General features: G+C 45.0%; 1 protein-coding gene across 7 annotated transcripts in view; it reads left to right on the top strand.

The window, feature by feature from the left end:
• Positions 1-27,954, top strand: part of CACNA1E (calcium voltage-gated channel subunit alpha1 E) — a 3,100,882-nt gene that overhangs the window by 2,355,978 nt on the left and 716,950 nt on the right. For all 7 annotated transcript variants that reach the window (XM_069641436.1, XM_069641438.1, XM_069641434.1 and 4 more), the window contains 3 exons: positions 4,051-4,104; positions 5,020-5,109; positions 5,859-6,068. In XM_069641436.1, coding sequence (XP_069497537.1) covers positions 4,051-4,104; positions 5,020-5,109; positions 5,859-6,068 — 354 coding nt within the window. The remainder of the gene's footprint in view (positions 1-4,050; positions 4,105-5,019; positions 5,110-5,858; positions 6,069-27,954) is intronic.

Here is a 27,954-nt window from a genome sequence, read left to right as displayed (position 1 = left end):
GTTTGCCTCTAAAAAATGGAGTCCAATTTAAAGAGTTATACCTCACTGGACCATCACCATCCCTCAGGTCACGCAATACGTCTCCATCTGAGATCTGCACTCAGCAAGTCTATCACTCTTGAAAGTGTTATGATTCCAGAAGTGCTGGTCTTATAAGGGCGAATCCCACTTCTAAAACCATTTGTTAAAGGAAGCTTCCCACATTTTTGTTTACACCTTCATTCCATTTTAGCACAGGATACTTTGGAGCATTGCCTACAGGATGGGTTTTCAGCTTGAGGCAGGTAAATGTAAGAGAAAGATTGGAAGGAAGACAGATTAACTTACATTCTTTGAAAAGGGCCTAATATCAACAACTAAAGGCCCAATGTTCCATGTCTGGTCTAGTTTAACAACCTGATTGGTGTCCACTGAAAGGAAAGCAACCCAAAAACCACTGTAAAAATAATCCAAAGAGACCAAATAATCACTGCACCACTTTACAAGGGAAAGCACGGTTTATTGCATGCAAAAAGGTCTCAGACGGTCCCGTAGAACGGAACTGAAACAGAGCTCGTCTTATCTCAAGACGTTACATTTTTATACCGGAGAAACCGCAAATGACCAATAATAGGCATAATAATGAGTACAACATAATGACAGCCTGCGCTCTGTTCTATTTATTGTGTGCTAGGCCTTAACATCCAAAATGCAGACACTCCTACAATGTTTACACACTGACCTTGCTTCTACCACGATCCCTTGCTGACTCCTTTTTCCACCTAATTCGCTCTTTCCCACACAATACACTACACTATGTTACTACGAATACAAAACATAAACACCAGTCCTATATGCTGCTGTATCTATGAACTCGGCAACCACAATAGTAAATCATGTTGTTGCTCTTTCTGTGTTGCTATATGCGAGTATTCAACATGTATCTAAAACAACACATGTGCTTCTGCAGCACCTCCTTCAGTCTGCTCCCACAAAGGTTCATTCTAATAGGTTTTTCTCAGCAAGAATCATTTGGCCTGCCTGGGATGCCGTATGTGCATCCCAACACCACCAAGAACAGTGTTTTGCAAGTCACTCAGTCACAGAGCTTTTTAAATGTCTCAGCACATTTCTTTCACAATGGTGTTATATCCTCAGTGACTTGTGTCCTGTTTGTGGTGTTTGGCTTGATCTTAACTTGGTCTTGACCGTTCACAAGTTCTTGATTAGTGTCTTGTTCCTTCCTCGATTGCAGTGTAGGGTAACAGCCTAAAAACAGCTGACCAGTTAAGCCCTGTTAGGGCACCTCCTACACAAGGTCTTTATTAGTGTGCAATGGTGTGTACTGGGGGTATGTATGATCCCACCACTGGCTGAATTTGGGTAGGAGTTTCTGCCCCACCTTCAAATCTGGGTTTTCAAATATTAGTAATGCTTCTTTATTTGGGCGGGTGGCTTCACAACTCTCACCACAGTCTGGCCTGGAGATCCAAGCTGGCTTCACTCTCACTGCTTCGTAATGTTAGGGTACCGCACCTGCCAATCTCTGGGCCTCGGTTCTTAGCAGGCCTCTCAAGTTCATCTGCCCCCTTAAAGTTCTGACTTCACTTAGAGTCTAGTTGCGCCTCTTGGCGTGGCCAAAATAGTTTCTGCCTCCTTCTCTAACTCGCCTCACTATAGCACCATTATCTATCAGAAACACCATTCCATCACCCACCAAGTCAGGAGTCTTCTGCCTCTTTTTACACAGATGCTGATATTATGATTGAAATAATGAGCGATCTGATTGTCGGGTCTATTACCCCATTCGTTTTGTGTAGGGTGATTGTTCGTAGCTTATTGGTTCCACCTCCTCCCCCTATGTTTGCGCTCTATGGGAGCAAGTGTGGATAGTATTCTAATGACGGAATCCCTTAACTTAACACAATAGTATGATGGGCTCAATCTGTGGAACAATGTTCTCAATGCATATTCCCTGGCAAAATATCCTGATGGATATATTGGTTGTCTGACTAATGAAGCGGCATGTTTGGTGGCATCATGTTCTTGAAGACAGGGTTTGTTGCACAATATTTTGATCAACCTATTCTCTGGCAAGTGCCTGTAGAGCAGTGGTATTCAAACTGTATTAGACTGAGCCTTCCCCTTTGGTAAAAATATTGTTTCTGAGCCTGCCCACAAGCACAGTCACCGTAATCCCTTTTTAAAGAACCTCAAGCCCTCCGGATGTCCTTCAGGTCCCCCTCTGTTGCCCATCCTAACAGTTTGAAGACCAATGAGGCACACTAGTTTGGTGTTCTGGGAGATATATTATTTAGAAGTAAGATCATTTTTACTTCATTTGCAAAAGAGTTATGTGTTCTTTTGCACATGTAAACATTACTAAGATAACAAGAAAAGACTCGATATGCATCGGAGCATGGTAAAGACATTGGAGAGGTGGTGGTCATAGTGCCTAAAGCTCTGTTTCCATAGCCAATCAGTACAGACAGAAAAACAACCTGGAGCAGAGGTGCACAACTGGTTTCGCTGGAGGGCTGAATGTACCACACAACTCTCATACAAAGGGCCGGACTGTCCATGTGATGAGCAGGGGATGCCGGGTGTGGGTGGTGTGAGCACCTTTAAGTAAAGAACATGGGTTTTGAGACATATTGTTGTTTATTGCACTAGTTTAGGAATACCTGTGTAATACATTGCCTTGTAATGGGATTGAAAACATGTTTTTAAACTGCACATATCAGAATGCAAAGACAAAAACTAAGAGGCATCACACACCTGACGTGGGAGAGAGAGAGAGAGACAGAGAGAGAGAGAGAATAAGGAAAAGAGAAAGACTAACTTTAGGCCAGGCCGCATTTTATCATAAAACTTATTGCAATTGTTTTATTTATAAGCGCGCAACCAGTGTTGCTCCGTGTCGTCTTGCTTCCAAGGCGAATGCGTTGCCCGTGAGCTATCCTCCCGAGACTGGAGACTCATGTGAGCTGGAGGGCCAAAAATAATATCCTGAAAGGCTGCACCTGATCCGCGGACCACATGTGTGCACCGCTAACCTAGAGAATGGTAGATGCACTCTCAGGATGGTGGTTCAAGACCAGCTAGTGTAGCATTGGTTGTGGCATAGTTTTGTTATTTTAATCACTTTTAAAGAGGATTAGTTGGCTATTGTAAAAAAGTGGTGCCATCCACAATCACAAAGTTTCACAGGGAAAGATCTCAGGTGGATCTAAATTAATACTTAGACCCATTGAGTAAAGCAATTGGTGACAGAAGAGAAGTGGAGAAAATCTGTGTGGTCTTCATTAAACCCTTCGAGCACCATAGGACACAGGCACCTTCTAAACCGGGTGGCCAGCCTGGGCATGGGAACTAGTTAAGTAAACTGGGCTAGATGATCACCAAAGAATGTTGATAAATTGCATCATATCATGTTGAACGGTGGAGCAGGCAGTGTAGCAATCTTGAATTTAGGAACTTACACGGAAAATATAGCTATCCCCATAGGAAGTCGAAGAAAGGAGACAGGTGTAAGTAGGTGGCACGCTAAACATGAAGCCAATGGAAAAGGCATGTGCTCTGCACATCGAAATCCTGTTGGGAAGGAAAGATTTAAGGATCACCAAACTGAAGGAGGACATTTGGTGTATCACATCTATCACATTAATGAAATGAGAAGGGTGAGCATTGTTCTGCACTTGTAGAGTAGAGGTGACAGGGATTTTTGGAGACGTCCACATTTTTTAAACGGAAAAAGCTCAGAACATGCTTTGTTCAGTGGAAGAGCGCCCCTAGAACTAAAAGTTACAGTGTATGACCGCCGCGAACCTCGCAGTGCAAATAGCATATGTCTTCGCAGAAAGAGTAGGTAATGTAACCTTTGCTCAGTGTCAGGGCCCTCACTTCCGGCATTCCCAGTCTCTGCAAGACCAAACTTTGGGATTATCCCGGTGGAGTGGGTAGCAAGGAAATTAGCCACAGAGTAGCAGGCAGCAGGCCCTTGGATTGGCAGTCATTTTGTGATGGGCAGCTGTAGTTTCATCACACTCAAACATATTTGTTTTCACACAGAGGAGGTGATGCTGGCGGAAGAGAATAAGAATGCTGGGACCTCAGCCTTAGAAGGTAAGCGAGGGGCGGAAGTGCGTAAAGGACTTGTCCTGCTCTGCGCGCACAGCCACCATCTTTTTTCACCTCCTTCTCGGTCATCACCACTCTGCTTCCTCCCTTTGTCTGCGCTTCTTCCCTACATTCTTACGTTTCTTTGGCTGTGGTATGCTCTCTTACTGCCCCGTTGCTCCGTCTTCCTTTCGTCTGAGCCCCATGGCTGATGTGTCGCTCTGTTACTGAACCTTGGCCCGCGCCTAGCACTGGAGCTTCCCTCTGGCTGCAGGGTCTATTGCAGAAATCTACAGCCATGTGACTGTAATGCTGATTTACATAAATACGCAATGCATCCCCTTCTAATGAACTTCTAATAGTGACTGGCTCTTCAACGTCACAGTATGTAGCTTCCATGTACAATGAGGTTTTATTTCTCAAATCAGCAGCTGCTTGGCTGGTGTCCTGTTTTTGACCTATTTTTTTTAACCTATTTGTTGGTGTCTAGGCCCTTTTGCTGTTTTAGTGAAAAGCTAGCAACCATATCTGCAGCTATCTCCTGGGCCAGTACCTTTCACTCCAGCTGTCCTTTCACCCGTGACTTTCTGTTTAGCTACCCAATCGCTAGTTCTTTACTCCCCTTTATGGGTGTTTTAATTGCTGTCTACTACCGTTTGGCTGGTTCCTGCTCTTTATCATCCCTTTGCTCTGGGTCCTAGCGCTCTCGCTACCCCTTAGTTATTGCCATCATCTGCATTTGGTGTGCCCTTCTAAATACCCATTACCATCATGCTGTTTCTTTTTCTGTTCCTTGCCGACTGTCTAGCTTTCTAACCATGGTCTTTTTTTCATGCCGCACTTTGCTCTTTCTAGATCTCTAACTCTATGTTCTTTGTGTCTTTTTAAACCACTACTTTACATTCTCATATCTATGTCCAGTGCTCAGAAGGGCAACCATAAAAAGGAGCAGACCAGAAGTCGTGAACAGGGATTCCAGTGACGATCACTGCGCTGATATCTCTTCTGTGGGTGAGTTAAGTTGCAACTCATGATCTGCCGCCCCTCAAAGTCCCCACCAGAGATCAAAGGGCAAGCATGAAGACCCTACCATTACTCCCTGTCTTGGAGATTTAAAAATATATGGCGCAAAATGTCTTGTTGCAAATGGCCATCCATAGGATGTCTAGTAATCTCAAATTGAAGATTATGGTCTAATGGTAGACTGTTCAGCTTACGAGGGACATATCTTCCCTATTGCCACACAGCATGCAAAGGCCCTCACCCACATCCTTATTCATCATCAGTAAGTAAGTGAACTAAGTGAACCTCCGTTTTCGGGGTCAAGAGGTAAATTGTGCCTCTCTGTTCCTGTAATCATCAGTGTGTTCTTTAAAAGTAGGGCATCTCCTTGTGTACATGCAGCAACATACTGTTTCTACAAAGAAACCTAGATGGATAGACTGCCTTGCTTGGAAAGAGAGGACATACATATTTATGCCCCGATCTTCTCCGCATGCAAAAAACTCACCCACTGCTCCACAGGTGGGGTCCTGCCCTGAATCTCACTAAGCTTGCGAAGTTTACCCAGTTACAAGGAATGACAAATTAGTTCATGAATGAGTTGTTGGAACTGCTGCATTCCAGCTTATGATGATAATTAGTCGGTACTCTGTATCAACATGCGGCATGTGAACTGCTATGCAAATGAAGTGTTCTGTGAAATCAATATCGTCATCATTAAATCAATATCTTTATCATGGCTCTCTGTCCTCAAATAGGCACCCCTCTCGCACGAGCCAGCATCAAGAGTAACAAGGTGGATGGAGCCTCCTACTTCAGGCACAAGGAGCGGCTTCTGCGCATCTCTGTCCGCCACATGGTTAAATCACAGGTGTTCTACTGGCTTGTTCTCTGTGTGGTGGCCCTCAACACAGGCTGTGTGGCCATCGTACACCACAATCAGTCTTTGCTGCTCTCCAGCTTCCTCTGTAAGTGCTTATACAATGTTTGTAGTTCTTTTTGGTATCTCTTTGTGTGATGTGACAGAAATGAGAGCATGTGGAGGGGATTTTTAGAAATAGCAAATGGGTCTGTTTAAAAGTAAGACCGCAACACAACTTCATTTATTTGTCTGGGGGAACCCAGACTCTCGTCCAATCAGTCCTGCAGCAGTGCTCTTGACTGCTGAATCACTGTAGCGGTTATCGCTTTGTACTTAGAGGTTGAAATGTCCCAATTACTCCCCAATTACCATCCTCTACTGAAACTTTGACTCTCCAGGTTTCCCTGTCATCACTCTTTATTTAATAGTGGACTCACCAGTGACCACTCCATTATTACACATAACCTATTAAAGAAGACCTCCCAGTCGCTCTCACAGTCACTCTATGGATTTGGTATTGGGGAATCCTCGCCATCCTCCCACCCCATTATTACTCTCTACCTATTGCTGGAGACTTCACCCCACCGCTGTACACACACATGCAAATAATGTGTTCCCTTATGGAAATATAAATGACACTGATACAAATTTAATGTGCACCTGCCTAATTATTCTTCCGGTCCCATATATTTTTTTCACCCTCTCTTTGTTGGGGTATATCACTTGACCTGGGTTAGTCAGCCGCTTTCCAATTCCTGGTCACTCACTTGACATTTGGTGTGGCGTTGTCAGTAATGGCCATTGTTGGCCATAGCATTGTATTATGTGTATTTGACATTTTCTTTTATGAATCTGCACCATTGTGGGTTGTATTTTATATTTCTGTGAGTCATGTATAAAGTGAAAGGGCGCCATAAAGCCTCTGAAAGCCCTCATGCTGGGTGGTGTTTCCTACTGTCTAATATTGGGCAGTATTTTGATAACCTGAGCTGGATCCGGGGTCATCCACCTTTTGCTAAGATCCGGGATCCCCTGAGAATAAAGGATTGTAATCCTACTTAGCCACTCAGCTAATACTGCTTTACGGCATGGCATGCATGTCTATACATGATGCCAAAGCTTTTGCATGTTCATATCATATTTAATAAAAAAAAAACTCTATCTACTTACTCTTCAATAGTGTTGCAGGCTGTTCAGTATTGTGCTGCTTTTCTGTCACTAGAATGTCTCCTACCACAAAGTATTTAGTTTGTGTTCCTTTTTTATGTTTACTGATTTTTATTAATTTCATGGCAGCAAGAAGTACATACAGAGTATACCAAGAATAAAAGTATATATTATAGAGCGGCGGTCGACACACCATAGTTAAGTTGAGTATGAAGTACCATAGGAAGTCCGAAAAATTAATTGCTAATAACTTTTGACTTGTATGATGGATTAGGTTGACATTTTACAAACAAAATTGTACTTGCGCACCTCCCCCTTGAACTCGAAATACATCTGGCCTTGGCCAACGAGCGGGTGTAAAAGGGAGCATATAGAGTGGACACATGGCTAGTAACACATAACAAACTATTGTATGACAAAACCCTTGAAATTCACAGAAAAAAAACATTAGTTAAAGTTTAGTCCAGTTGACCAGATTTATTGCAATAAAACCCTTGAAATTCAGCGGATGTGGGAAGTCATGACTGGCTCAACTCGGCGTGTTGCCATTGCAAAGCCCTTAAGCACATACATATTATGTAAGAAGGAATTCACAATCACATACAAAATGGCATTATGGGGGAGATAATTGGGTGTGTGCCGAGTTAAGCCCGTCATGGCTTCCCGCATCTGCTGAATTTCATGGCGTTTGTTGCAATAAATCTGCTCAATTTAACTAAAATGTAACAAATGTTTTTTCAGTAGGTCAATACAGGAATCTTGAAAAGTACAATAAACAGATTCTTGCAGAAAATATGCCTAAAAAATGATCACAAACACAAAATGTTGTTATATAGCATTGCCCCTCAACCACAACATAATTTTTTAAAGAACTATAAAAAAGTAGGCTGTCTAAATTGTAATATGTATATCGAAAGCCCATCGACATATGTTCAAAACAGGTGCAATCAAAGCACGGACATATTTTATTGCTAGTACATTCCAAAAAACAAATTCTATATCAAAAAGCCATGTATGACATATAGATTTCACAGCAGGCACAATATAAAAACTCAATTCATACATATACATGTACACATTGGCAGTACAACTTCATATCTCACATAATTTCATTCTTTACAAAACCCATTACTTAAAACAGTATTTCATATTTTGGATTGTATTTGCTGAACCCTAAGTGCAAATTTCCCTGGGTCAAATTCTCTCATTGGCTAAACATAGGATTGATCATGTCATCTCCAAATCTAACCCAACATGTTTTGTTCCTGTCCAACCACTGTTTTCACAGAACTGCATCAAGGAAAAACAATGACAGGGGGTGTCACAATGTATATATCTCTCATTCATAATGATGCTGCACACACATGAGACATTAGTTTTCCTATTTATTTTGGATTTTTTCATAATTTAGCTTGATTTCATCTTCATGACGTTATTCCAGATTACTTACCACGTGCCGTCTTCATTGTTGGTGGTTAATGCTCTATGCCGAGATCCTATCCTCCATCTATCTGTCATGTGGAGCTTCCTGCTCTAGACGTGTAATACATTCCGTTGTTTTAGTATGTACAACACTTTTTCCTTTTGCTTGGATTTAAACTGTATAATCTGCGTGATTAGCCATCTCACATTAGCATATCTTCTAAATTACATCTGTCTCAATCGCATGTGCTCTAAATATTCTTTCTTCTGCATCTTATTAATGGTAGTCACTATCCTCGGCTGCTAGCGGTCTCTTCTTTTTTCATGACCTGCTACAGCTGAGGACGCCAACTAGTCATTGTGCTGCGTCTAGGACTAACAAAAACGACTGGTGCTGTCTCTCACTGCAAGTTCTGTCGATGCCATCTCTAAATTCTGAGCCAGTATAGCAACAACCAAAAGGGAAATTGTGAGAATGCATTAGTCATTAAGAAGTTTATAATATATTTAAGTACATTGAAGGGGGCGTCAGACATACAGAGACACAGAAACACCAAGGGTGGAAATTAATTTCCCTCTAACTACATATCCCAGCTAAGTGTCAGGATTTAGTTTATCGATCTGGTATCCTTCTTGATACCCTTCCATTGACCACCTATCATTTGGAGCATGGGGCCAAAAGCTTTTTATCGGTTAGAAAACACCAAACAGTTATTTTACCTGGGGCTTTGGGTCCCAGAAGACTGAAATAGGGGAATGGCGCTAGCTCTTTCATTCGCTCTTCCTTAGAGCTAGTAAAAGCGGAAACCAGAGAAGGGGCTCCAACAGGTACCAGTAGAGAGGGGGTTGAGATCAGATCTGATACCACTGAAGACCTGGAATTTGTTTCTATGTCAGACTCTGAAGGGAGTTCTAGACACCATGTCCTCTCCTGGCACAGCAACATATTTAGAGGAAGTGTTGCCACTCAAGAAAAAACAAATATTCCTCAAGGAGTGCTTCATCCATACAAAGAGGGAGGCGATCTGGGGACTTTTTTTAAATACATTTTGAGAGGTTGGCCAATCAGTTCAGGTGGGGGGAGGAACTCAAATTATGTTACCTAGGTCCTCTACTCAAAGGAGAATTGCAGACCTCCTACCAGTTATTAAATCTTCCTGGGACAGCCTCTTCCAATGACATCGAAGAAGGGCTCTTGCAACGGGTAGGTCAAACTAGCAGCTTCTATCTCCAAAAACCTAAGAAACTTGAAATAAAACCCTGGCAAAAAACGCAAAGAACTGGGATAGTGAGTTAAAAATACACTTTAGTTATGGATGGGAAAGAAGACCTCGCCAGAAGTGTTGGAGGCTCTTTGTATCGAGCAATTTATTAATTCCCTACCTCCTGAACTTCAAAGATCAGTATTATATCTAATTAGACCCACTTTTGCCCTAGTCATGGAGACCGCTCAGACCTTCGCTGATGCCAACAAACACTTCAGTATGTTACAATTGACGGAGGAAATAGAAGAAAAAAAGGGCCTCTGCAACCAAATTTATTCCCAAAAGAAATAACCAAATTTTCTAGTCGACCCAGACACCTCCCTAGTGGGGAGAGAGGGAAAATAGAAAAGAGATTAGCTATCGAGCCCAAAGAAGAAATAAGAAGGGAAGATAGTAAACCAACAAAACCTATAACCCCGATTTGTTACCAGGGCATTTAGCCAGAAATTGTCCCCAGAATAAAAGAGAGGAGCCTATGGAAATTGGGTGTATGCTAGGAGAGGAGTGAAGACCCAGACTCATATGATCTGGCAGAGGTCCAAAGTAATTCTTTTTGTGGAACCTCATCCAAATCCTGTCCTTGCCAATGGGATCCCGGTCCAGGTCCTAATAGATTCTGGGAGTAAACAAACAGCCATAAGAGCAAATCTAATACCCTCTGGAAAACTACGTTGAGCTTCCTTAGTAAAGATCACCTGTGTCCATAGGGACCAATAAATATATCCTTAGGTAGCTGTCCCCATTCACGTCCAACGGACCACCACCAACTTTCCATCAGCAGTAATACCAGGTCTTCCAGAGGAAACAATTATAGGCACAGACTTCCCTAACTTTCCAGAATTGTTGCAAGAAGTCAACCCAAGCAGATCCCCATTTTCCCTATTAAAAACCTGCAGACGGAGCCATTTAGACCTACCACACATGTATGGCACTGGGCTTTGAATCCTGAAAAGTAGCAAAATAACCACACCCCTAAACAACTAGCAACAGGTGTTTGTTGTGCGGAAGGCCATATTTATAGAGGAAGGCTATTTGAGGAACCTAAGGACGTCCTCACTTTATTCTTCTCAACATCCTTTACTCAAGTGACTGTGGAAGGGCCATCACTTTTGGATCCTGACCCTGGGGTTGGAGATGCGAGGAAGGATCGCCTGAGTAGACAAGACTTGGGGAATGGTAGGGGGATGCCCTTAGGCGAGGCACGGTATCCCCTTTTCCATTCTGTAATGAACCCTTAATCCCAGATGCATTATGGGATATTGTTACCCCTTTCCCTCTGGCCAGGATAATACCAGAAGGTACAAAAAAAGTTAGCAGGCGCCCCTCTCTCGAAAGAACACGGCATGATAACCTGTTCAGTGATTATTAACCACTTTGAGAGTTTGAAGCCATCTGCTTTTTGCTCACTGTACCTTTCACAGATGGGAAATATCCATTTGCACATCAGTCTATGTCCCGCCCACATGGGAAGTCCAGCACCGAAATGCTATGGCAATTCCTTTCTGAACAAGAGTACCAACAGCAACCCCATACACATGTTTCAGCCTTGTTGCGCCTCATCAGTGCGGTGGAGCTGTGCCTGTCTGAGCACAGTGAGCAGGGAGTCCACATCTGGTTGCCCCCAGGTAACCTAGGGTGACCAACCCCAACTTCCTTCCAAAAATACAAAAAAAGGTAGCAGGTGCCCCTGTCTCGAAAGAACACGGCATGATAACCTTCAGTGGTTATTAACCACTTTGAGAGTTCGCAGCCATCTGCTTTTTGCTCGCTGTACCTTTCACATATGGGAAATATCTATTTGCACATCAGTCTTTGTTCCGCCCACATGGGCAGTCCAGCACCCAAATGCTATGGCAATTCCTTTCTGAACAAGAGTACCAATAGCAACCCCATACACATATTCACCCAAGAACAGGTCATTGGGCTGTGTTCGTGCTGGTAGAGAGATTCCCAGCCCCGCCTTTGTTTTGCATAAATTAACTTTGGGTCTCACCCTAAGTTACCAGGACGATCCAGACGTGGACCCCTTGCTCACTGTTCTTAGAGAGGCACAGCTCCACCTCACTGATGATGCCCAACAAGGCTGAAACACGTGTATGGGGTTGCTGTTGTACTCTTGTTCAGAGGAGAATTGCCTAGTATTTCGGTGCTGGACTGCCCCTGGGCAGGACAAAGACTGACATGCAGGGACATTTCTTCTCTGTGAAAGGGACAGTGAGCTAAAGACTTGGTAGAGTCTGTCCCATGGGTTATTCGCACAAGAACAGGTCATTGGGCTGTGTTCGTGCTGGTAGAGAGATTCCCAGATCCCCCTTTGTTTTGCATAACACCAGAAGGTATTATCAGTCTAGAAACACCAGGAAGAGGGTGAAGAGGAGGAGGTTCAAGCGTGAGACATGGTATCCCCCCTTTGCTGCTGAGAACCAACCTTACCCTCCCCATTCCTTTATAGGCTTTTGTAAACCCTCTCCCCTCACCTTTCCTCATTCAGACCACTATAGTACTAAGATGAGGAAGAGGCAGCTAAGCTTAGTGAACCCTAACAGGTAATTTCACCACTCTATTACTGAGATGAGGAGGAGGCCTGAGGACTGCTGTAAGGGTCATGCTAGGCCATAAAGACCCCGCATATGGAAACTAAGGCACAATAACCATATACTCTAGTGACACGACAGACACGAGGTTCGATTTCCAAACAAGTCTGGTTTATTTCAAAGTATGCTCAGTCGGCCGACTGGGGTCTAACGTCTCGCAACTTTTGTACCCAGACCTCGTGAGACGCAAGAGAGCAAGCAACACTCAAGCAACAATATATATATAACATGCAATCTTTGAAGGCAATTCAAACCACCCATAATGTATCTTTCAGGCTAGGGTTCGGTGATTGACAATCATGACAATTATGACACGTTATGACAAGTCTCTATTCCGTCTAAATATAGTTATTCTAGCAAAAGTAGCAGAGACAGCTTTTTGTTATGGAGAACATAAAGCTCTTACTTCAGCAAGGATATCATGTTCGTAGGAGAGAACCATTCCTTAGCATGTTATCTATGTGTTTCGATTCCTGCACAAAGGGTCAGACAGTTCTGAAGCAGAAAATACCAGGCTCCACGAAGGAGCACCGCAGAAGAATATAATTCATGCTTTAACTGCCTTTTACTACAGCATTTGCAAGACAGGCCGGCACCTGGTCTGCTGATTAGATGCGGCTTCTGCTCGCCTTCAAGGACTTTGTGAGGGAGGAAATCAATGTATTTCTGTATCGTCTGACATTCCTGTTTGTATTAGTCTTTCAGCATGCAGGCCGTGGCCTCGCACCGTGTATGAATTCAAAGCATAGAATACATTTTGCAAAACGTTTGGACAGAAAGAAAAAAGCAGATGGCTGACATTTCACAAAATGGACGCCCTCTGGTTACATTGACGATTCTGCGATTGCAATGTTTGTCACATGATTCGATTGGTTTCTGACCAACATACTACACATACTATAGGGTCGTTTCTGGTCTAATACATACATCGCATCTTCATCTGACCATGTGTCTAATTCTGAACTACCCATACTACTGTAATCATCATCAGAAATATTAATTGCCATGAATTCTTTGATGGTTTCATTTTCGTGTTGGGCACCTTCACCTAATATGTGAGGAGGTTTCATTTTGAATGCGTGTACACATTCATTTGCAACTTGGGAGCAGAGGATTGGCAGGCATTGTATGCAACAACAGCAGAACATGAGGATTCCAAGTATCGTGATCAAATTTGAAATTAGTTTCCATCCCCATGATCGCAGCAGTTCCCAAAACCATAAACTTATATTCAGATTCCAACCACCTGTGGGGAGATGAATATCAGAACTCAGGACATGCAATTTCTTGATTGCTTCAAATATCGTGGGGGAGGAGTCACTTACAAATACACAGTATGCTGACCCCACGATTTTGCATACCCCCCCACGATCAGTCAAAATTATATCAAGCACCATTCTATTCTGAAGTGTCATTAATCTAACTGCTTTCTCTTCTAGTGTCATATTATAGAGTATATCTGTAGTTCCATTTATCGTTTTTTCTGACACCCTGGACAGCCTCCTTATATTCCATGAATGTATTCCTTGTCCCCAAAATGGTATGAATGACTTCCCTATATCGCCTGCAATCAGTCCTGCGGTATCATAGCGTTGTGGCCTAGATCTAGATAGTTTTGATATATCAGAGGTTTTGGAAAGGAATACACCAGGAGGAAAAAGTATACCTAAATAACAGGTCCCTTCCCAAGTTCTACGTAACCATGGATGGGCCTGATCTCCACATACAAAATAAACCGAACCTCCTATATATAATGGTTTCTCCTCTTGCCCAAGTACGGCAGTATTCATGCATCTAGTAAATGTTCCCACTGGATAGGAACCCTTTTTCCGTAAGCAAAACTGGACTGAACGTGGACTGTGATTAATAGTATAGGAGGGAGGCACAGCATCTTTGTTTCCTACTGGAGCCATGTTAAAAGTGGTTAGGGATTTCTAAGGCCTAGAGAGCCTATCTACTGGATTTGTTGTTACCGTGTTTATTTTGCTTGTGCTTGCAAATATGGAACAACCCACTGGTTCCTATACCACTCTTTTGAACTCATCTATGTTTGTTTCATCAAACTGACCAGTATCATTGTCTTTCCATTTTCCATAAAATAACGCTCTCAATGATGCATAACATGCGGTATTAAGTGGCAAGGGATGTACATACCAACCCATTCCTTTTCCACCATGCTGGGGTAAATGGGAGCAGACCCAACAGTTGGACCTATTCAAGATAGCATGGGTCATATTCGTAATCAGTAGCAATGTATTATTGTCATAACCTTTTCTATGTTTCACTTCTTGTGAGGGGAGAGTGTAAGAGAGCGCATGCAAAGGACTGCTCGTAGTAGGAGCATTGGTAGCAGGCAAAAGAAAGTTCAAAGGATGCACAGTTTCTAGATACCAAAATATTGTGGTTAGCGTAATCAAAATGCCAAGCGGTATCATAATCATTAGGATATTATTCTTTCCAAACCAAGTTTTTCTAGGGACAGGCTTAGTCTCTATTTGTACAATATCAACAGTGTTGGTGCAGGAGGGAGCAGGAATGAGTGCAGACATTGTCTGTAATGTTTATCTCAGGAAAAGTTTTCAATGTTCGTCACAGAAAAAGTTCTCCACAGCAACACACGTTAACAGCAAAGCGTTCAAGTAGTAGCAAAGCATTCAGGCCAGTTCAGGCAAGCCTGCTTAGTAAATAACAGCAAGCTGATGTGATCTCGCACAGAGCTCCAAAAAGGCAGGAGCAAGCATCAATTGTGTTGGTACCATATGCCTCCCGCTTGTTCGTAGGGGGTCGCACTGGTCCTTCACTTTTCAATGGTAGCAACAGGAAATCGCATTTCAGAGCTTTCAATTTGATGCAGCTTGATACAGCTCATACGCTCCTTTTCCCTAGGCCTTCATTCCCACTTCATCCTTGCTGGGAACAAAGGCAGAACAAAACTGCAGATCACTTCCGATTTTGTGAACGTAGATTGTACCTTATGGCTCCAGGTACAGTATGATTGATGAACAATGCACTCTCATTTCCAGATGCAGGATCAGTGCCAGCTTGCGATGCAATGAGTGATGATGCGGCAGTAGTCAGACAAGGTTGAGGCACCTCTGGTCTTTTGATCTTCGTTGCAATCTCCCCAGGCCCTTTCTCGGGCTTAGGAAGCACTTCTGGCAGAGAACTGGCGATGGTATCTTTGTGATTAAGTGCAGCTGTATTTCTTTCGTTGTCAGGATCAGGCAGCTTTTTCAAGGGAAACAGAATTATTTTCATGTGTGTTGCATGGATCCAGGACTTGCGGCCATCGACACAGACTGCAGTCTGTGTAGCCAGGAGCAGCTGGTAGGGCCCCTTCCATTGCAGTACGAGTGAAGATTTTCTCTCAAAATCTTTACTCAGTGTCCAGTCACCAGGCTGCAGACAATGTCCTGGGCCGGTAAATCTGACAGGAAGAGCCTCCTACACCTGCTGATGAATTAAACGCAAATTTTGAGTTAACTATTTACAGTAATTAATAAGTAGCAGGTATTCTATGTCTCTCAGCCGTTTCGGCTGTGGAGCATTCCAAATGTTTGCTGGTCTCCCCATTATTACTTCATAGGGGGAGAGTCCAGTCCTTGCTTTTACAGAGAGTCGCATGCACAACAAAGCTAGCGGCAATGCATCGGGCCATTTCAAATTACTCCCCTCGCAGAGTTTACTCAATTTATTTTTCAAGATGCCGTTCGGACGTTCCACCAAACCGGCATTCATCGGGTGTCTGGCCGAATGGAATCATTTGCCAATTTGGAGGCCTGCACACATTTGTAATATCACGGCTGCAATAAAGTGCGGACCGTTATCTGACCATATGACACGTGGTAGGCCAAAACGGGAAAAGTACTCTTTTAGCATAACCTTAGCTGTGGACATAGCTGTACAATCTTTCAGGGGATAGGCCTCTACCCATTTGCTAGATGTGCAGACCACCACAAGGACATACTTATAGTTTTGGCTCTTTTTATTTCTATGAAATCAAAATTGATTACTTCAAATGGCATAGAGGGGGGGCCAAAATGTCCTGTTGGCGTTGCTGTCCATTTTCCAATGTTATGTTGTAAACAAGTCATGCAAATTTGGACCAGTCTGTCAGAAGTTTTTCTGATATGTGGATTCTGCCATACCGTATCTAGATGCTGAATCATCTTTCTAGCACATATGTGTGTTGGACTGTGGGCCATAGTGACCATTGCCATCACATAGGCATTTGGCAACATTCATCTTTTTTTCTCTTTGTCCATCCAACAACCTTCAAAGTCTAATTCTGCTGGACCCTCAGACCATGCTTTTATTTCATCTGTAGTATTTTCTGCTTGCATTTCCTTAACTGTGGCAATCCCATTTTCTATCATGCAGGTACCTCTTTCATTTTTTCAACGTACAATTTTGTGTGTAAATCAGTGGCAGTTTGTTTCACAATTCTGCCTGCAAATGCGCTTCCCTTTCCAACGTTACATGTTACTTTTTTATGTGCCTCGCATTTCATTATTGCTAATAGTTTGGGAAGCGCAAGTGCCTACAAAGGTCTCACTATCAAAGTGCCATGTTGGATTTTAGTTCTGTGTGATGTCAGGAAACCCCTTTCAGCCCATAATCGACCAAAATTGTGTACCACCCCAAATGCATACTGACTGTCAGTATATATGTTTACATTAAGGTTTTCAGACATTTCACATGCTCTGGTTAGCGCTATTACCTCTACGGCTTGTGCTGAGTTCTATGGGATTCTTTTGCTTTCTGCAACACTTTTCAGTGTAGTGATGGCATATGCAGCAGTTGATGTACCATCGGATAATTTAATACAAGAACCGTCACAAAACAGTTCTCCATCTGGCTCTTTCTGTGGGGTATCAGTACGATCAATTCTTCCTTTTGTCTCTTGCTCAGTAACCATTAAACAATCATGGGGGGATTTTTTTCACCCCCTTTTCATTGGGAGAGGACATCAACTCGACCAGATTCAAAGCGCAACACCTCATAATTTGTATATGCGGTGCAAACAGGACAATTTCATACCTTGTTAATCTAGTTGATGTAAGGTGTTGCGTCTGCGTTCTATTTAAAAGAACGTCCACTAAGTGGGGCACCATAACAGTTAAAGCGTGACCTAAAACCATACCTTCGGTTTGTTTTACTTATGCAGTGGCTGCAGCAACAGCTCGCAAGCAGCGCAGCAAAGCGCATGCAACAGGATCCAACGTGGGAGAGAAGTAGCCGCATGATCTATTTCTCCCTCCTTGTTCCTGAGTCAAAACAGCCAAAGCACAACCATTTCTTTCATGCACAAATAACTTAAAACTCTTGTCATAATTTGGTGTGCCCAAAACTGGAGCAGAACATAATGCAGCTTTGAGCAGGTCAAATGCAACTTGACATTCCATGTTCCATGGCAAAGGTAAGTGAACATCTTTCCTTGTCAATGCCACTATCGGTTTCACAATCATAGAGAAATTAGCGATCCAGTGCTTCAATATGAAGCAATGCCAATTAAAGCCCTGACTTCTTTCTGTGTATTTGGAATAGGCATATCAGAGATGCTTTCTATTCTTTCTGGTGTCAATCTTCTTCCCTCCTTCGAAAGGAGGTAGCCCAAGTAGGTTACTTCCTACCGACAATACTGGAATTTCTTTAGTGAAGCTTTGTGTCCATGCGCTGTTAAATGTGTCAATAGTGCAACTGTGCTTTCTTTACAAATGTCTTCTGTGTCAGCTGCTATCAATAAATCGTCTATGTATTGTAACAAAACACAACCTGCTGGTAGTTCTAGCATATCCAGTTGTTCTTTTAATGCTCTACTGTAAATACTCGGACTGTCAGTGTAGCCCTGTGGGATTCGTGGGAATGTAAATGAACGTCCTCCTAGAGTAAAAGCAAATAAATATCTGCTATCTGGATGTACTGGAATGCTGAAAAATGCATTCTTCAAATCTACAACACTAAAATACAATGCAGATGCTGGAATCATAGTCAAAATAGTAGTCACATCCGGGACTAATGGAAATTGCGATCAACAACTTTATTCACTCCGCGCGAATCAATTATGAAACGGTACGGTATGTCATTACCTCCTTTCTTGTAAACTGGAAGAATCAGACTATTGCAAGTGCTACCAGAAATTTCTTCAATTACGTTTCTTTTAATCAAATCCGACACAATGCATTTAAATGCTTTCTCTCCTTTGGCCGAAATTTTATATTGCGGAATACGCTGCAACGTAATTCCTTCTTTCAAAACAATTTTCACTGGATCTACTTTTATACAACCAACATCATTGTCGTTCACTGCCCATATACAAGCCGGTACTTTACTAAATTCAGTCGGTAGTGGCTTAGATAAAAATTGTGATACAGGAGTCTTTTGTGGTGCTATCATCAAATACACTCCATCAGGAGAACAATAAATAACGGCATTCAATTTCTTCAACAAATTTAATCCCAACAAATTTTCCCTGCAATTTTTCATCAAAGGAAATCGGCAAGACTCAGTGAATGGACCTAGTGTTATAGGTACTGATTGTGACACTGGACTAATTACTGGTGTACCTGAGAACCCTACTGAGACATTGTCATGCCCTGACAGTGGTATATCTGGAACCTGTTGATGGTCAATCGAACATTTTTGTGCACCTGTGTCCACTAGAAAAATGTGTTCCCTATTCCCAACCTTCATTTCTAGGTAGGGCCTTTTCTGGTCTACAGGAATAGATACTGGTTCCAACCCCTGTCCTGGGCTGTCTTAGTAAAACAATACATTGTCAGATGTAAAGTCGCCAGTGTAATACGCATTGGACTGATTGTCGAAAACATTTCCATCACTTGTGCTGTTTCGCTGTTTGTTCTGGTTCCGATTCTGATTCCGATTCCCCTGGTTATTCTGAAATTGTGGCGCTCTATGGCTCCTACTCTGTCCTTGTGTTCCCAGGCGACCTCTATTCTGTCTTCTAGGGAAAGTCCCATTTCAATTCTGTATCTGCGGGCACTGTGCTCGCCAATGGCCTTCTAGTTTACAATAGGCACATTGATTAATCCCTATTGGACCACCTTGCATGTTGGAAAATTGGGCTCTGGATTGTGCATTCCCGCCACCTCTATTATTGTTTGATACTTGCTGCATCAATACTCTTATTTTCAAATTCCCTTTATCCCTTATTTCTTTGTCTTTCTCTGCATTTACTCTATTTTCATAATACTGGGCCATGTGTAATACTTCACTTTGTGTTTTTGCTTGCCATGCACATTCAGATGTCATTATTAAATTTTGAATTTTCGGTAACAACCCTCGCACAAACTTATCAACAAACAATCTATTCCTGGGTTCAGTACTCAAGTCTGGACCACTAAAATCTGCAAATACTTCTTCAAATCGATTAAAATAATCAGTCGCTTCTTCATCTTTGCCCTGTAAACAAGCAGTTAATTTATTGCAAACTATTCTCTTCTCAGGTACCAAAGTTTTCAATTCTTCTACTATTCGCGATGGTAAATCCAACATAACTTGCGGCGGTTTTTCTCCAGCCTTTCTTTCACTATCAATTCTAATCAAATTCTCCCATGTGTCACCTAACATCGTTGCATCATTTATATTTCTAACCTGTTTCCATATGTCTACAGGAAGAATCACGGGAAACAATAAATCAATGTCACTCAATGTGAAAACAGAGGAATTCAAAACATATTCAATTTCTTTATAGAATCCTGATGTTTTTTTTTTCTAATGTCAGGGATCGTCTGCCTGATATTATTTACCTCTTGTCTAAAAAAAGGGACATGTACAAACTGTGCAGTATAATGTGCTTCTATCGTGTGCGCTGCAACCGTTGCAGTGGCAGCAACTTCTACTTTCGGGACAAACGTGGGACGCACTACCCTCATGGGTAATTGCAAACTAGGTGTTTCTACATTTGTTCGTTTACTGAGCAACAAAGCTAAATCAAGAGAAAAAGCAGTCATTCCAGTTTCAGGCGAAAAGGATCTTTTGTAAATCATCATTAAATCAGTGGGACAACATGTCTTATTCTTCATACATTCATCTTACAAATACTCTACCATGACCTGTAATACCTTTCTCTGCATTTCTGGTGTATACTGACTAAACGTATCATGCACTTCAATTGCGGAAATGGCAGCATCTGAAATCCATCTAAGCGCATCTCGCGTACAAATTCTCATCTCTTCACTAACAGGTTTTCAACGGCGGGAAAAAAACGTTGTTCGACATATGACATATGCGGTTTATCTTTTTTCATTCATTCTTTATGCAATCGATCAAGCTCGTGCTTAAACACAAATATTCGGCCTACATGTTCTCGTACTTTCGACGCATTATCTCACAAATGAGAAAGAACAACCAAATCGCCCAACTCTTGCAGTGCCAATGTGTCACTCAAATCACTCCATTTTTTTTACAAGATAACTCCCCATGCATTCTAACAATACCTGCTGTTCACCACGGCCTCTATGATCAGATATGGAACTTTGCACAGCTGCTTCATCACCACCTTCAACGTATGTTTCTGCCCAATTTCGCAACTCTTCTTTCCGGTCTTTGCTAATCGTACTACTAGTCACTCTACTTCTTCCTTGCGCAGGCCCCATCTATGTAGAACTGCCTACCATAGCGGCTAACTCATGCTCTGAAGGCAGCGGAGGAAATGATGTCACTGGAGAGAGGAATTTTCTACCGGTAAAGATTCGCTCATTCAAGATTTTGTTTATTAACTCATCTGATGTATGTAAATCTTGCCGTGGATATATTTTCTGTACACCTAATTGGAAAGCCCCGTCCATGTTCCTAAGGGCCTCTGTCTGTTGATGCTGATCAAGCTCCAGCGCTTTCTCTGCGTTGGTTTTATGTCTGCGCGCGTGTTTCTCTCTACCTCTCAAACGGAAATTAGCTACCTTCCTCCAGTCTCTCACGACGTCGAACGCCGCTGGTCTGGCTTTCTTGTGTAGCAATACTGATTCTAAGGGGGTAATTCATAGAATTCGGCGCACAAGTCTGCGCCAGCCTCGTGCACCAAAACCCATTTAGGCGCACAGCGTATTCATGGATTAATACATCCATAAGCAGCCGTGACGCAGAGTGGCGCAGCGACCCTGCAGCCGCGCCAGTTACACCCCCAACCCCGCCCTGTGCTCCAAAAACATCGCACAAATCCAGTACATGGCGCAAAGGCCAGTGGACCAGCATACAGCCCCCCAACCACAAAAACCTGTGTAAAACTCCCTGCGCACGCCCCAGAATACACATATCCCGCTCGCGCCAGGCCCATCGCATGTAAAAGTCCCTGCGCACTGCTCGGAATACACGTACCCCACTCGCGCCAGGCCTATCGCATGTAACATTTCCTGCGCACCCCTCGGAATACATGTACCCCGCTTGCACCAGGTAAATTGCGTGGGAAAAGTCCCCCCCTTTGGTGTGGGCTGCCTGTAGGGCATGGCCAGGATGGATGGGCTGCCTGCGGGGCATGGGGAGGGTGAATGGGCTGTCTGCGGGGCATGGGGAGGGTGGATGGGCAGCCTGCGTGTATTTCGGGGGTGCGCAGGATGTTTCACAAGAAATGGGCCCTGTGCGAACGGGCTACGTATATTAAGGGGGTGCGCATGGAGTTTCACACGCGATAGGCCCTGTGTGAGCGGGGTACATGTATTTGGGGGGTACGCATGGAGTTTCACATGCGATAGGCCCTGTGCGAGCGGGGTACATGTATTTGGGGGTTCGCGTGGAGTTTCACATGCGCTAGGCCCTGTGCGAGTGGGGTATGTGTATTTGGGGGTTATGGGTGGAGCTTCACAGGCGATAGGCCCTGTGCGAGCGGGGTACGTGTATTTGGGGGGTACGCAGGGAGTTTCACACGCGATAGACCCTGTGCGAGCGGGGTATGTGTATTTGGGGGTACGCGTAGAGTTTCACACGCGATAGGCCCTGTGCGAGCGGGGTACGTGTATTTGGGGGGTACGCGTGGAGTTTCACACGTGATAGGCCATGTACGAGCGGGGTATGTGTATTTGGGTGGTACGCATGGAGTTTCACACGCGATAGGCCCTCTGCGAGTGGGGTATGTGTATTTGGGGGGTACGCATGGAGTTTCACAAGCAAAAGGCCCTGTGCGAGCGGGGTACGTGTATTTGGGGTGTAAGCGGGAAGTTTCACATGCAATTTGGTATTGTGGGCCCTCCCGGGTGTGCGGTTTCCCCCATCCTCATGCCCTGCAGGCAGCCGACACCACAGGGGACTACCCTACAACCCTCACCATGCTCTGCAGGCAGCCCACATGGCAGCATGCACTTGTGAGCACACTTGTGAGCCCCGACTCATGTCCTCCACCCATCCACCCACCCCCAGTGACGGGCACCTGCCAGCAGGCCCTGACTCATGTCCCCCCACCCCACTCCCAGTGACGGGCACCTGCCAGCAGGTCCCGACTCATGTCCCCCGACCACACCCCCAGTGACGGACATCTGCCAGCAGGCCCCGCCTCATGTCCCCCAGCCATCCACCCACCCCCAGTGATGGGCACCTGCCAGCAGGCCCTGACTCATGTCCCCCACCCATCCACCTACCCCCAGTGATGGGCACCTGCCAGCAGGCCCCGACTCATGTCCCCCACCCATCCACCCACTCCCAGTGACGGGCACCTGCCAGCAGGCCCCGACTCATGTACCCCCCCAACACGTCATCACGATCCACACTCATGGCCCTTTTGGCCAACCAAATCCCACCCCACGCCACCCCAGTCTAAACACCCAACCAAGCATTCCATCCACTCCACATTGAAATCCCCATGTCATGATAGAACCCAAATGACAAGTATGCACATCATTACATGTCCGTCAGACACACACAATGGGGGCACGTGAATGAGAAAACCCACATCGTGACATCCACGAAACCAATGAGAGAATACCACACAAATGAAGTATGGAATAAAAATGTATTAAATACAAAATTAAAGGAATGAAAGAAAATCACACAAGAAAAGAAATAATAAACAAAAGGCTGGATGTCCAGAATGAGTGAAAAATTGTGAATGCTGAATCCAAATAAATTCAAATGAAAATGGCTCCAAAGCGTTCGTCCATTTAACCAAATCCAAAGGTTTTAAAAAAAGAAAACCATTGCTCCATGGGAGAAAAAAAATTCAATGAAGTCAAATCCAATGTAAAAATCCAGGGTCCATGAGCCCAAAAATCCAAATGAAACCTACCAAAATGCCTATCTAATAAATAACTATATACAAAAAGTTGGGGCATAGTCCATGCGCCCCAAAGGAAAAGAAAATAGAAAGGAAAATTACACCTACAGAACTATTTACAAAGGCGGCGGGCAAGTCCAACGGCACACTTGTTGATGTCCCGGGCCAGGGCCTCATCGAACTCTGCTCCAACATCCTGGAGGGGGGCCTGTTCCCTGGCCCCGAAGTCTCGCAGGGATAAAGCCATGTCCACCTCCAACTCTAGAGGCACTCCGCCCGCCTCAATGCCCTGCGCATGGAGTTCTCCGCCCTGACCATAGTGAGCCGCTCCGCATCTATTTGCCGGCCCAACCGCTGCCACACGGAAGACACTCCCAATACAGGGTCCTCCTCCGGCCGATGCCTGCCCCTCTGATGTTGATGGCCCCGAGCCATTATCGCTCCCACCTTGAGCCTGCTGTTGCCGTGCATGTGCCCTGCCTGTTGATGCCTGCACGTCCTCCTCCTGCTGGGGTCCAGTTGTTGGGGTGACCACCCCTGCTGGACCTCAGACTCCTGACTGTGGCAGGGATGTGTCCTCCACCAGCCTGGCTACAGGGTCAGGGGCAGCTCCACGGGGTGGCCAGGTGATACATGGCCAGGAAGATGACACGGACGATGACTGCCGCATAGGGGGTTCAGTTGAGGAGGGGTCCGTAGAAGTTCCAGCACACGGAGGAACCCAGAACTGGTTACCCGTCCTAGTAGGTCGATGCAGTCTTTGAGGCAGCCGAAAAAACGTGCATTGTCCACACAGAAATCCTGCACGTCTTCCCAAATGCCACGTTGACGCAAGGTCATCCCAGCCAGGACAGGCTCAACACGGTCCCGGATTGCCACGTCCGCAGGGAGAGGAAGGCCAGTTGTTGTACGCGCATCCCCTTCCTGAAAACAGGTCTGGACAAAGGCATCCCTGCTGGTGCGGGATGATGTAGTCACAGGAGCGGGGACAGGATTACACACAGGCACCTCCGCGGCCGCCTGTGCTGCCTCCTGTCCCTGCCCCTGGACTGCACCACTAGCACCAGTGGCATCCCCCCTCCAGACCCTGTGCATGGGCCTTCCATAGCCTCCTCCTCAACCAAACCCCCCAACAACCTGGATGACTCCATGTCATCTTCCTCCATTGGCCTCTGTGGGGTCTCAGCTGCCCCTTCTCCTGCCGAGGAGTACACCTCTGACATCCACCTCCTGGACTTACCCTCGGCAGCTGCGGCCGCAGACGCGGCACCAGACTCCTCACTCCCCGACGAGATGACAACATAGGAGGGAAGCTGGGCCTTGCGTCTCCGGCTGGCGGTGGGATCCCTGCCGATGTGCTCCACAGCACCGTCTCCACCCTCTTCATCAGTTGACGCAGCAGACAGGGAGAGACAGAACACAGGCATCAGGGCACTGTATAATGGTCTGATACACACATGACAGTTTCACATGAGTGGCAGTGTCAAACTTCACACATGGCATTACACCCCCCAACACACATATCATTTGAACCCACACACATGCGCACATTAACAGGAATGTTGCAGCAGGCAGCACTATCCATACACATACAACAGCAAGAGCATCCGAAGGTTAGCTTGACGTCACATGCAACACAGGGAGTGCCAAACACATGCACACACGCCACCAGACATACATGCATCTGTACATCTCCACCACCTGTCGCAGTGAAATCATCAGCATCCATGTCACATCTATCAATCAGCCTCCTACATGTGGGTGTCACATGCATCCATGGTGTATCAAAGTGGCACACATGTCAAATACACACACACGCACATGTACATTGTGCACATACATGAAGGTGGAACCAGCATCCATGTGTCACACCACAACCATGCCACAGTACATACACAGAAATGTATACATGCGTGCACCTACACATGCATTTGGCCGTCATGCATTTGAACACATACACCATTGATGTACCTCTCACATGACTGGACTCACATGTGGCAGGCTCATGTCCCTGTACATACACATCTATACATGGGCCTTTCAAGACATATGTCCAACCTGCACACTCCTGGCACACCTCAACATGCACTGCGTCCAATCAGTACACATGTACACTTACGGCTCGACTCCGGACAGGGCTGCCTCTGAAGGACCTGGAGGTGGAGCGCTGGGTGTATGCGATCCAGGACCCTCATCTGGATGTTGGTAAGGCGGACCCAGCACCCCTCTGCATGCTTTGCCTTCAAGTGGCGCCGGGCCTTGCTGAGGGTCCTGGACCTGAAGTCCTCCCAGTGCTTCCGGACGTGTTGCATGTCGCGGGCTGCCACCCCCTCCACGTTGATGGCAGCCACGATGTCCTTCCAGATCCTCTTCCGTCCTTCATTGTCGGTGCGTGAACTTCCAAAGAGGGCATCATAATTCACCAGGACTTGCTCCACCAGGATACCAACTTCTGCGGCACTGAAGCTGGTAGCCTTCTGGCTCTCTGGCTGGGGTGTGCCAGTGGTCTCCGATGGTGTTGCCCCCAACAGGGCAAACCCAGAGGCAGGTGTGGGTGGGCAACTGGGTCCTGGTGCTGGGCTGTGGAGCAATGGAACTTCAGTCGGGAGTCTTCTGTTCCAGCAGGGGTGGTCACAGCAACTGGACCCCTGCAGATGGCTCATGTGCAGGCACCCAACAGCAGTGCACGTGGCCAGCAGGCAGCCAGGCAGCAGCAGATGGCATTAGGGAGCAGGCTCGGACTCTGGGGGGCAGGAAAATGGCCTTCTGGGCAGGAGCGTGGTCTTCCGTGTGTTGTCGCGTGGCCAGCTTGATACAGAGTTATTTGGCACGTGAAAAACTGCATATCAGCGTGTAATTCGAGGAAAGGCCCTTAGCACGTAAGCGTGTCTGTGACACGCGCGGGCATTCCCCTGGCACGGGTTGAAGGTCCCACGTGGGTTTCCATCACTATGTCCGTGCGTTTCGTGGGAAGCGGTGCGTGTGTTTTCCAGGTGTTGGGGTTCACACGCGATTACTTCACAGTAGGTGGGTGTTGGCTACGCGTTCTTCTTCTACACGCAAGGCAGACAGTGAGTCGCACATGCTATTTTTGTTTGTCGCGTACCCCTTTTTTTACAGGCATACTAGCCTACGTGTTGATCGCGTACGTATTTTCTGGGCTCCTGGCTGCCGCAGTGTACTGCCTGTGGTTTTTTTACACGCACGTGGGCTAGGGGTGTCACGGTATTAGTTTTATAACGGTACGATAAACTTCTTGCCAAATGACGGTATATCATGGTTATCGCGGTATAGCAGGCCGAGTTAACTAATCTTAACAAATATTTTCTAAAAGGTCACAAATTGTCAGATTTATCATCACAAACAAAACCAGGCACACAGAGCCAGAATTGGGGTTTTCAACATACTTTCCACTGAAATGCCACCCCTTGCTTCCACCAAACACAAACACACATGTGGAGAGGAGGAGGGGGAGTGGGGCCTGCTGCAACTGGGAAAGTAAACTGATAGCTTTTCTTAAGTGGTCATTTAGGCTTTTAGCTCTGCCACTGGCTACTGGGGAAGATGAAAATGTTGCCATCTTTATAACCTGCATGCCACAGATCAATGGAGGATGATGGTAGTATAAGCTTGCGTGCATACACACACACGCGCACACTCTCTTTACGTTACAGCCTTTAGTTTACTTGCGGGCCAACATGTTACCCTTTGGTATGACAGTAGGGAATACCCACAGAGATTAGTGAATTTCACAGTGTGACTTATTATATGTAAATTCAATGATAGAACCAGGGAAATCCTCCATTGTCATATGTTTAGCAAACATTATCCATTATAAATATATAAACCCCAAAGCCGCCAACCCAAAGTAAACCCTTTTCCTTCTTGGCACTGTATTTATTCTTCCTTTGCTAACATATTGATTTTGTGTCAGGCACGTGTGGTTTATGGAAGGGCATTAAAAACTGCTCCAACTGAAACTACTTTGCAGATGGCACATCCAACAGTGCAAGACGAAGACTGCGCAGAACTTGCTTACTGCAGCCTTTCCAAATCAGATTGAAAAGCACACTTAACGGTATAAACGGTATACCGGTATAAACAATGTGACGGTTATTATTGTTTAATTGAGTGGTTCACGGTATCTTTAATGGTATACCTTAATACCGTTACATCCCTAACGTGGGCAAGAGGGGTCGCTTATCTCTTTTTCTTGCTTTTTGGGGATGCCTGTACATTGCGTGACATGTCATTTCTCCTAGGGGGCCACAGAATGGGACATTCATCGTAGCTGTATATACGTGTTTTTTGTTTGTGCACACT

Source organism: Ambystoma mexicanum, chromosome 1q (genome assembly GCF_040938575.1).
Source record: "Ambystoma mexicanum isolate Mex_15411 chromosome 1q, UKY_AmexF1_1, whole genome shotgun sequence".
In the NCBI taxonomy this organism is placed as follows: domain Eukaryota; kingdom Metazoa; phylum Chordata; class Amphibia; order Caudata; family Ambystomatidae; genus Ambystoma; species Ambystoma mexicanum.
Note: the sequence above shows the minus strand (reverse complement) of the source record. Positions and strands in the feature narration are given on the sequence as shown.